This window comes from Coccinella septempunctata, chromosome 2, assembly GCF_907165205.1.
Source record: "Coccinella septempunctata chromosome 2, icCocSept1.1, whole genome shotgun sequence".
Taxonomy (NCBI): domain Eukaryota; kingdom Metazoa; phylum Arthropoda; class Insecta; order Coleoptera; family Coccinellidae; genus Coccinella; species Coccinella septempunctata.
Window position 1 is genome coordinate 6,382,452 of NC_058190.1, and position 12,164 is coordinate 6,394,615.

General features: G+C 36.3%; 1 protein-coding gene across 2 annotated transcripts in view; it reads right to left on the reverse strand.

The window, feature by feature from the left end:
* LOC123307277 (DNA-directed RNA polymerases I, II, and III subunit RPABC3-like) overlaps positions 1–12,164 on the reverse strand; it is a 131,720-nt gene that overhangs the window by 30,929 nt on the left and 88,627 nt on the right. For both annotated transcript variants that reach the window (XM_044889517.1, XM_044889518.1), the window contains exon 3: positions 4,099–4,282. In XM_044889517.1, the coding sequence (XP_044745452.1) occupies positions 4,099–4,282 (184 nt within the window). The remainder of the gene's footprint in view (positions 1–4,098; positions 4,283–12,164) is intronic.

The following is a 12,164-nucleotide window of genomic DNA, read 5'->3' on the forward strand; positions in this document are numbered from 1 at the left end:
TTAGGTAAATGAAATACAGGATGTTCAATTTAAAAATACCAGTTTCTTTGCTTTTTTGCATTTCCTGTTACTGAATTCTGAGTGCCCATAAAGAAATATTTCATATTTGCCCATTTAAATGATAGCTGGGTAAAATATAAACAATCACCCGGTACATTCATCAATGAAACAATGTGTACTATTTTTTGTGTAATTAAGAGACTTTTTGTCTTAAAAAGACCGTTGCGAAATTGTAACACCACAGCTCGCTTTCGCATTCCTTTTTGACATGACTCGAGTGATTCTATGATATAAAAATTATAATCGCTTCGCCACACCTTCGCCTCGCTGTCTGTTTGACGAGGCCCCACTAAGTGATATAAGGTCGGTTAACATGTCATTTTCCTTGACGGTTGTTCATCTTATTGTATTCGTATGTTTGAAAGAACGTCAGCAGGAGTCAATTTGAATAATTTATATGAGTCGCTTATATATAGCAAATTATCGGTCCGCATTATACTTGCTAATCAGTGACAAGTTGCATGAATACATAAATAAATATTATGGGATTACTACGAACGTTTTGCATTATGCCCATTCGTAAAAACGTAGACAATTGAACCAGTGTAACTTTTTCCCATTTCAAGAATAGAGCAATGAATCAGGTTTCTTCAATTATAAAGGAATGCGATTCATTGATCTATTTTTGAACTTGAGAAGACTTCAGAAAATTGTACAGGATTATCGATTATAATTTCACCTTCCCTTTAACTTTGTAGAGAAAAATTAATTTTGTACAGAATTTATATAAGGCAGAATTTATTTATAGTTCATGAAAATTTCGTACGAATTATCTTATCAAAGTTTTTGACTTGCGGACCAAATCTCTCCGTTAGTGGATATGGCCGAACATTTTTTATTGAATTAGGTATCTTTATGAGTGAGGCAAAATTCGATGGCATTGAATGAAAAGCTCTCTAACGTAAGAGGATGGATGGCACGTTTCCTACCTCGACTTTGAAGAGATTATTAATGGCCAAATCCGCATCCCTCTATCTCCTTTTGTTTTGAAGATATAAGTCATTTTTCGGCTCTTCGTACTTTTGCCTTTATTTCGTAAAGTGTCAGTGATATGGAAAAACAAATATTGAATGCAGTAGCGATTTTTTAAATTTTTTATATGAAAAACTAAAAAAAAACAATATTATAATGAAATGAAAAGGAGATATTCCTTGTACAATTTTAAGAAATAAAATAAGGGTCTGCAAATATTACCTAGAGATACCTATAGGGTGTTATTTGAAGTCTTAATTTGAAATTTCAATTGTTGTTTCAATTATTACCCCCCCAGAAAATCAGTCTAGGACCGCCCTTGAGCGTAGTCAAAGATTCTTTTCTTTCTGCCACTTCAGTGATATAGTGATAACTTTTATTTTTTTAAATATAAACCCTGTGTTATTCTTACATACTCCAGTTCCATATTTTTTTCTGATTCAGAACATATAACAAACGTCGTGTCTCTGATTGTTCGTCCAATGAAAAAACTCGAAAACTAGTTCTATGTAGTTTAGCAGGCATGATCATTTCATTGATAATATGATAATGAACTTTATGCTCCTAAATTGTGTCAGGTTAATAAATGACACAGGCTTTGCCTTTAATGGCTTTCCTAAGGTTTATTTTTCAAATATTTAAGTTGTAACAAAATAGTAGATTTTAAAAGAATAAATTATTACTATTATCATTATTTGAACCGGTGTCGTTATGGCTCTATTAGCCTTTCGGGAACTGCGACCATGTAGATCTTTTGTTCTCCACCCTACTCATTCATAGGAACCGAAGGAGGTCGTCAATGGTGTTGATAAAACTGACAACATCCTTAGGGACCTTAGCCGTTACCTCGTGAGTATCCAGGACCGGTTTCCCCATATGAGTGGTTCTTAGGTCCGTCAGCTCTTGACACTTGCATAACATGTGTTCAGCTGTTTCTGCTTCTGATCCACAGAGCCTACAAATCTCATCTGCTGACTTACCCATATGGTACAAATGATATTTGTACCGATAGTGCCCTGTCAGCAGTCCCACCATCACCTAAAGCTCAGTTCGTGACAGCTTTAGCAGTTTTCTGGTGTAGGTCGGTGAAATCATAACGAATTTCTTTGACTGAGTCCAGGAGTGTTTCTCCAGAGGATTAGTCTGTTGTTCAACTCCTATTGTTGGACCGCTGCCTTGTATTGGTACTTTCCACAGAAAGGCTCAGGTCCTGCAGGTATTAACCTTGATGCTCTTTTTGCAACTTCATTGGCTTTCTCGTTTCCTTCAACACCACAGTGCCATGGTAACCATAGTAGAGTCACTTTGTTGCCTCTGGCCATTTACTTCATGGTATTATGGTACTTCCATGTCAGCAGAGATCTCTGGCAGTGTGATTCCAGGGACCTCTGCATGGCCTGGCTGTCCGTGGTGGTGCGTACCTTTGAGGTTCATTTTAAGGCACTCCTGAGCACTCCTGACGTAAACAGACAGTGCCTCGATCTGTAAAATAGAGGGTTCACCTCCCAGGGCTTTGGAGATCCTAAATTTAGGTACATATACGCCAATGCCGGTGCACCTTTCTGATTTTGATCCATCAGTAAACCACGTGGATGACTTTTTGTTCAAACGATTTACGAAACTTATTGCACTAGGACGGTCAGCTATGATCGTTTCAAAGGGCGTTTCAAAATCGAAAATGATCGGCATAACATCCGATGGTTTTGCCAAGAGGTTTGAGTCCAGTTGATTCAATATCCTCATATGTCCAACCCATTATTACTAATATGAGAGACTTTGAAGATCACTTTCATTCCGGATATTTGAAAGGATGAAAAGTTTCCAATATGGAATGAATCACTCTCAGGAAATTTTATAAACCTGGATTCAACTGAATATGTTCCGAAACCTTTTCAACTAGTATATAATCTAAATACCAGTGACACAGCCTTTTCAAACACGTTCACAAATAAGGCTCTGCCAGTACTAGTACAGGTTAATTGTCAAATATGAAATAGTCATGGAAATTCTCATAATTTCCTCATTTCACGAGCATCTTCTCGAATATCCGGAATGAAAGTGATCTCTAAAATCTCTCATAACCAGACACAACATAGGAAGCAGCATTAAGTTCATTATCATATTATCAATGACAATGACCTGCCAACTTGAGCGAACTAGTTTTTGAGTTTCTTTATTGGAAGAACAATCAGAGGTACGACTTATATTATATATTCTGAATCAGAAAAAAATATGGGACTGGAATTTGTGAAAACAACATAGTTTATCTTCAAAAAAATGAAAGTTACCACTATATCACTGAAGTGGCGGACTGAAAAAAATCTCTGACTACGCCACTGTAGTCTACACGAAAAAGTATTTATAGAATGTAACATTTGTTTTTCGATATCACTGATACTTTACGAAATAGAGGCACCAGTACGAAGAGCCGAAAAATGTGTTTTCACTTATAACTTGAAAACAAAAGGAGATAGAGGGATTCGGTTTTGGGAATTAACAATTTTTCGAAAATCGGGGTCGAAAACGTGCCATCCATTTTTCCCTAGCTCTTGCATTAACAGAGCTGTCATTCAATCCCATCGAATTTTGCCCACCCCGTACATACCACATAACCAAATTATGGCCACAAAAACCATTTATGGTTATGTTCTCAAGATACACTTTTATCGAATATCAGCAATTTTCGAAAAAATCGCAAAATTTTTAAGCTTTCTTAATGGGTATCCCTGAAGAAGTTTATGAAAATAATGTACGGGAAGCCGTTATCTAAATAGTTTTATTTTTCAATATTCTGTAAAAAATAATATACCAAACCCCAAGTGAAGAGAAAAAACTCATGATGATCGAATAAAGTATTTCAGAATATTTCTATAACAATAATAACATACAACACTTTGTAGATAGTCATAATAATTAAAAAAAGTTAAAAATGGCAATGAGATTTTGGACCAAGCTCAACAATAAAAACAGTAACACTTACTGATGTTCATGTATCAGGTCACATACATTACAACCTGGAGACCTTTTTTTACATTGAGAAAAAAATAGGTGAATGAAAATACTCACAATCTACTGGATTGTTCGTTCGATGCTTCATCTCCTTCTATCCTGTAGACTTTTCCCGACATGACGTATTCGAAACTGTCGGCCCTAGAACCTTCTGCTTCTAACCCTTGGGGATTCCAGTCAGAACCATCTGGATAGCCATCTTCTCTGAGTGTTGTCGCTAGGACCAATCGGAATTTGTCACCTGAAAAGAGAAGACAACGAATCAAACACTAGTTCTCGTACGAACAAAAGATTTCGAATGTACCAACTATACAAAATGTACAAACTAAGGTGTCTTGGAAATAGGATATAACAATTAATTATAAATGAATAAAAAAACTATGCGCCGGATAGAGCTCAATTTTCACAGAACCTTCGGGACTCTGCCTACCTTTAGTATATTGAGCCAACAATATGATATCAAGTTTTGGGTGCTTAGCATTTTATTTTCTTTGTAAAGTTTTTGGGAAATGATCCAAAATTGATTGGTATTATTTATTCAGCATGCACTTTTATGACATGTATGAAACACGACAAAAATTTATTTTAAGTAACAACGGTCTCTTGTGATTTGTTCTGTGAAACTGGAACTATCGGATATTCATAAAAAAAAACCTTTTTATCGTTATCTGAATAAAATCCAACAGAAATTGGTACGCTATGTTATGAGGTCAGGCCAGGCAGGACCGGAAGATGGTACCTGAACGAGTGGTCGCTAGGAAAGATTCTATAGGCGGCTAGTGATGGGCAATAACGTTATTTTTCACTAACGGTTATCAACCGTTATGGTTTTTTTTTAATAACGGTTGTTGATAACAGGTGAATACGTTATTTGCTCTGAAAACCGATAACATCTTCAAGGTTTGTCGATTAAGGGGTTTTCTCTACAAATTTAGGGTGTAAACGAGTCACGACTGAGTTGGAAATTTTTGATTATAATTTTTGTGGATGTTTACTTCTTTCATTCATCTCAATGTTACATTAATGTGAAAAAAATTTACTTTTTTCTGAACCAGTGAAATACTTCGCAACTGATGAAAAATATTAGAGTATTCAATGTGTTCCCCAATATTTTAATAACCATTTTTCATTTGTTTTTTTCATCTGGATACTCTCATTACCCATTCGTCCTATTCCAAGTTCGATTTATTAATTCTATACAGCCAATAAAATAATACGCTAATATCGGCTAATATCTGCGGTGAGTGCTCCTCCCGATATTTTATCCAATCTCATCACTTCGATGTGAACAACATAATGTACCAATAACAGCCTCCCATCCGCCCGCTAACGTAACAGAACCATCAACCGAGATCGAGAGTCGAGAATATGGCCAACGTTATCCGTTTGAAAAGTGTAAACTGTTAATAAACGCCAACAAACGATCTAACTAACCGCCAACAAGTCCAATGTAGCCGACTGTTATATGAGAAACGGTTTAACTAAACAATAACCGCCAGAAACAACCTCTCTGCTGAACTCAACGGCTTCAACGCCAACGTCGTCGACTGTTATATCAGAAACGGTCTAAATAAACGACTTATTCAACGCCAACGTCGTCGACAGTTATATGATAAGCGGTCTAACTAAACGCCATCAACGCTAACGTCGCCGACTGTTATATCAGAAACGGTCTGAATAAACGGCTTTTTCAACGCCAACGTCGACGACTGTTATATCAGAAACGGTCTGAATAAACGGCTTTTTCAACGCCGACTGTTCGCGTAACGTTACTGCGCAACCTGTTATTGTTCAGGACATATAACGGTTAGTTATTGCTTTTTTCGAATAACCGTTGTTAAATAACAGGTTAGGGAATAACGCCCCATCCCTATAGGCGGCACTTTCGTCTTTTTGTTCGAGATGAGCATCTTTTGTGTACGGACTAAGTAAATGAGGGATTTGAAATGACGCAGTGTATTTAAAAGAAGTATCATAATCCATAAAAACCTGATTGATTTTTATGAAATTCATGGAGAGCTATGTGATTTTTTGAATTTTTATACATTATGTAAAGGGTGATTGTTTATATTTTGTTCAATAGTTAATTTTGGTCTTATGCCTGTTTTCACCAACGATCCCTAAATTATAAGGGATACCTAAGCCCATTTAATTGACTCTTAGCTTCGATTTCGTCAATCCCCTATCGAATCCCTAATAAAGTGACAGCGGATTTTGACAAATAACAATTTTTTTGAGTAAAAGGTAAGTGTTAGTAATGAGTTTGTGGAAAGTCTTGCAATCATTAAAATTGAGGGGTTGGTTTGGGACTTGTATATTTATTTGGACACACGGTCGTTTGGGATGTTAGATTGAACAATAATAACAATTGTGTTGAGAATATATTCCTGCTTCTTAACACCAATTTCTAACAAATGAACAATAATAACTAAGAGCTTTCGAGAGTAGAAATCGCTCGAATACCATAAAGCTGAACATGTTCTGAGGAATAAATATAAGAATAAAAGCAGTTGTGTTGAAATTGTGTGCAAAATTTCAACATTTCCAATGGAAGCTTATGAAAAAATGCAGTCATGTTGGAATTTGGTGATTTTTTATATGTCGAGGAAGGACGTTCGGTGACAAGATATAGAATAATTAGTATGACTATCAACGCATATCAATTGCCTATCAATTTGCATTTACGTTTCTGACCTTTGAGTATAAATAAAAAAGACTACTTCTATACAGAATAAGTTGAGTAAATTATTTATCGATAGGATATTGAATATTTGGAAATAATATTATAGTTCTCATAAAAATACTACAAATCAGACATGATTCAATCCTCTAGCTTGGGATAAAATTCTATTGAAAAATGTTTCAAAAGTGTTTCTTAATATAGCATTCAATTCAAGAAAAAATATACCACTTTGTTCTATTCTCTTTCTGGATTACATCTTCTCTAGTTCTCTTCTCACAAATTTTCTATTTGGAATACTTCTTATAGGTAATTATACTCCATTCACATGTATTTTAACAGTCGGTTGACCATGAAATAATTTTCTCAAGTTTTTGCAACTAGAACGAGTAAGGTTGGCACTCATGAAATGTCGTTAATGTCATAACGCCGTTGTCACATCTAATATCAAGTTTTATTACGAAAATGCCGAAAGTGATTGACAAAAGAGACATCGGTTCAGGAAGTGCTATTTAGAATTCAGGTCCGCTCATTCAAATGGTAGGTAACCCTGATATTCTAAAATCCACAATACGTTAGACGGTAGCGAACACATTCAATGTAAGATAATTTATATAATGTTTCCTCTGAATCTAAACGACTTATATTTCAGCTAAATATTTCCACAATCAGAAAGATTGTGAATGAAGAGGATGACAAAGAATTTCCTTGTATTGGGAGACCCAAAAAAGTGGTTGCATTTGAGAATTTTATGTTTGAGTGAATTAATGCGAAAAGTTTACTACAAGATTTTCGATGAATGTCATCGTAGAATAAGTTCCCGAAAATTGGTTTTTCTATTTTCCATTTGACTCGTCCTATACATTCTAAATATCTTTAGGTACCGATAAATACCTAATTATTATTATTATATCAATGTATTAAGATGAACAACCACAAATACGCGCCAGTTGTCCTGTTAATTGTTTATTCATGTGAAATTGTTGTTCAAAGGTGAAGTTCATCTTGACTTGAAACTTCTTTCAATTCGTTCAACTTATATTGATGCAAGATGATTTTTGTTGAAGAATTTAACATTCTTGTAATTATCTGTTAATTCCTTCGGGAGATACCCATTCCCAACCACTACATCATATGCATTTCATCTTCGGATTAATATTTTTGAAATCTACAACTGATGTAACGTATTCAAACTTTGGCCAAAGAAGATAACGAACATTAACTCTCCTCAAGCTAGCGCATATTATAATATTATAGTGATCTCTTATATTTTCCATGCAAATAACTGGATTTGGTATGCCTTCAATTAGTTTGTATAAACTTCAATTATCTTCGTCACATATTTTCCGAAGAGATTCGACATTGTGATAAAATACGTAATAAAAGAAACTTTTACGTAGAACGGACAACATAGCGCTGATTTAAAACCCAAAAATGTTTTGACAAGTGTCATCATAACCCCGCATTTTCGTACTATACAGAGTGAAATGTGTCAAATTTCCATGGCCAACCGAATGCTAAAATAAAAGTGAATGGAGTATTGGAGCTATTGAGTGCAATATAAACAATCACCTGGTACATAGGTAATTCAATTTTTGTAATTTGACATAAGTGAGAATTTACATCTTTGCTAGCCGAAATTTTAAGGTCGGCTCTGTCGACCTTGCCGTCCCTGATGACGGGCCGCCACTGGTCAGGTGGAGATTGTAATGAATCCCAGTTTTGTGAGGAAAATTGGAGTTCATTTTAGAGCATTCCTTTCGTTTTACATTTCCGTCTTTGAAAATATAATATTTTAGTTCTCAAATGTTCAGTACATTCATTCCGATAGGCAGAGTAAATGTAAAAAACCGTTTATCTGTATTCAACGTTGTTTTTCTTGCATGCCGTTGAAGATGTTGATGTTCATATGCGATAAACCGGAGCTGACGACGTTTTTCATTCTTGTCGCATTCTGGAATTTTCAGATTTTTAACGTGTGGAGGGATTTGCCTATAACAGCAAATTTTCCCCCGCGACGGTCACTTTGGTTCTTTTACTTCAGTCTTTCACTTGGCGACTTCTGCTTTTGATTCGGTTACTTCAGTCGTTTTTTACTGCTCTTTTATTTCGGTTAGTTTTATGCTCCGTATTTTCTGCGTTTCGCCGTTTAAGAATGATTTTATGTTGCATCAGTTTCCGTTCAGTTTCTTTGTTAGACCTACACCGGTTACTTCTTTGAATTTGACACTGCTGTACTGTATCGCTTTCTGTTATATTTTATCGTTCTTCACCCTATTTTGCGAGTCTGACATTTTCTTTCGCTATCAGTCATGGTGCGTAAGCCCTTGGGGTACTGAAGGGATAGTCCCGTAAACCCCCCTGTCCGCGTCATAAGTGTTGAATCCGAAATCTCTTCTTTTCCATCAGTCATGGCGCGTTATAGCCCTTGGGGTAGAGAATAAGAGATACCGCCCGTCGTCAGTGAAATCCCGTAGTTGCGCTAAAAATAGACCTTTTATTCGCTATCAGTCATGGTGCGTTATAGTCCTTGGGGTAGCGAATAAAAGTCTCGAATAGACCCACCCTGGTTGTGTTTCATTTCTGGAGAAATACAATTACATCTCGATACCGTATAGCAAGTCCTTAGTATTCATTCCGTCAGTTCTGGCTGGCGCATTTTATTGAACCTTTGATTTTTCACAGCACCCGGTATAAACTTTATGAAGTGCCTGGGACCGGATAGAATTTCCCGAATGTATGTTCGCTTATAGATTCGCTCATATTTCATATCTACACATATCTCCCTTGTACATATAATCAGTTTCCGAAGGTGTGAATAAACTAGTACATAATTTGATTTTGACTGCTTCGTTATCGCTACCACCCTAGATAACAGCGAACTCTGTCTCCGACTAGCAGCTACTCTGGTAGGTTTGCTATTCTTCCTAGTGAAAAGAATAGCTGGCGCTCGAGATTAGTTTTCTCCGAGATAACCACGTTACAAGATGTTATTTCAGGTGAGATTTTCATTCTGTGTTCCAAACAATACAACAGCGCCTTTTGGATTCCGTATCGAGATACGAAATTTAGTGTGTTTTCCTCAGTTCGATTTGGCTAAACTGCACATCGACAAAACTGATCGGGGTCACATTTCAAACAATACATGTCGAAATGCATGGGAAATTCCATTCCCCACAGCGACAACGTCCGTAATGCGTTTTGCCCCAGTACCGAATTTCGATCGCCCCATAAATATCGAGAGCGTCGTCGTAGTTTTATCGAGCGTCGACGGCGCCGCATCAGCTGACCGACCGACCTGGCGCAAGAGCGCCGGTCCTGCGTCCGGAAGGATTCGCCCTTGCCCGTGCCCCTAGTCACGTACAACAACGTTAACGTAGGGGTAGGATGGGAGGAAGCGGAAGCTCTTTTGAATGGAGGTCGTTCGGACCAAGTTCAATGTCATCCACCGCGGGTAAACTACTTCAACCCAAAACAACCCTTGTCTGGATAGTTTTGGGGTAGTTATTTTATTTATTGCTGGAATTCGCGAATTCTACGAAGAATTATTATTGTCTTCTTGAATACTTCAATCCAGGTCACACCAGAAAAATATGCCAACCGGTTCATTTTGGCATAAAGTTTTCAATTTTAAAGAAATTAAATGATAGTTAAGTTAGAGGGAATTATACCACGTGACTATTCACATGCATTTTACTAGTTGATGTTGCCAGACGTGCAAATTTTCAGCGATTGAAGTAACAATTAAGAGGTATTAAACTACACACGATATATAAAAAGAGAATTGAAATTTCGAAGATTCGTTCTACTGGTTTTACCCTTCATTTTTATTTGGTTATTTTTGGTGGAAAATTCTTGAAATGGTAGGGTATCGGTGCAAATCCTGTTTTTTTTTTCCGGAGGGATGTGAAAAATAATTTTCTTTTTCGAATCTATGATTGGCTTTGCCCAATTTATTACATTTGTCATGAAATATCCTTGAAAAACACATATCACATATTTATTATTTCCTTTTTTCCGGTTTTCAAATTTTCTTCGAAAACAGGACAAAGAGCATATTTTATTTTTAACGGAGGTAATTGTTATGAAGTTGTGTTCAATCTTTGATTTTACTTTTGGTGTAACTGTACATGTGTATAACATGTTTGTTGTACAGAATGTACCGTCGCATTTTTGATAAATTGAATATGTTCAATAAACCAGTCTTCCACTAAACGTGTGTTAATGAATACCACAAACGATATAACAGTAATGATATGCCTATTTTGATTCGTTTTTTCGATGGTTTCAGATATATTGAAAAATCTTAGCCTACTATAGAACCAAATAAAATTTCGATGTCAAAATATTTTTTTACTCAACATATTCTCCTTTTAATTGGATACATTTAGTACAAAGAACCTGCAACGTCTTTAGACCTTTCAAAAAAAAAGTTTCTTCTTGCTTTGCAAACCAGACCACCACAGCTTTTATTACCTCCTCGTAGGAAGGAAATTTACGACCTTTTAAACTTTTTTTCAGTTGAGGAAGGAGGTAATAGTCGGATGGAGCCAAAGCTGGTGAATAAGAAGGGTGTTCTAGTAATTCAAACCCTAAATTACGAATTATTTGCATGACAACATGAGATTGGTGTGCAGGGGCGTTGTCCTGCAAAAATAAAACACCTTTTGATAGCTTTCCGCGTCTATTCTCTTTAATTTTTTCTCGTAGAGTGGTCAGTAATGTCGAATAGTGATCTCCGGTTATTGTTCTACCTTTATCCAAAGAATCAATCATGATTACTCCCTGGCAATCCCAAAAAACTGAAGCAAGAACTTTTCCAGCAGATTTTTGGACAAGAAACTTCTTAGGTCTTGGAAAACCAGAGTGTCGCTATTCCATCGATTGATACTTTGTTACTGTATCGTAGAAACGTGCCCTCCCAAGTCTCATCCATAGTAACAATTCGGTTTAAGAAGTCTACATTGTTTTCAAATCGAGCACAGATCGAACGCGATGCTTCTACCCTTGCAAGCTTTGGGTCAACATTCAAACATTTGGGGATCCAATTTGCAGCAATTTTTCTCATGTCCAAATTGACGTGAACTATATGATGAAATATTCAGTGCTTCAGATATCCGTTTTAGCCCAAATCGACGGTCTGATAAAATCATGTCATGAAATGCATCGATATTTTCGGGGACTGACACAGAAACTGGCCTTTCCGATCGGTCATCATCATCAATGGAAAATTTACCTCTTTTGAAGCTTTCAGTCTTATTTTTAACGGTCGCATACGAAGGACATTGATCACCAAGGGTATTTAAGCATATCTTCGTAAATCTGCTCAGCTCTTAACCCTTTTATACAGGTACATGATGATGGCTCGATACTCCAATTTTTCGATTTTCACAATTTCGGTGGACATCTTCTTTCTTTTAATTAATTGCCTAACTCTGGTTTG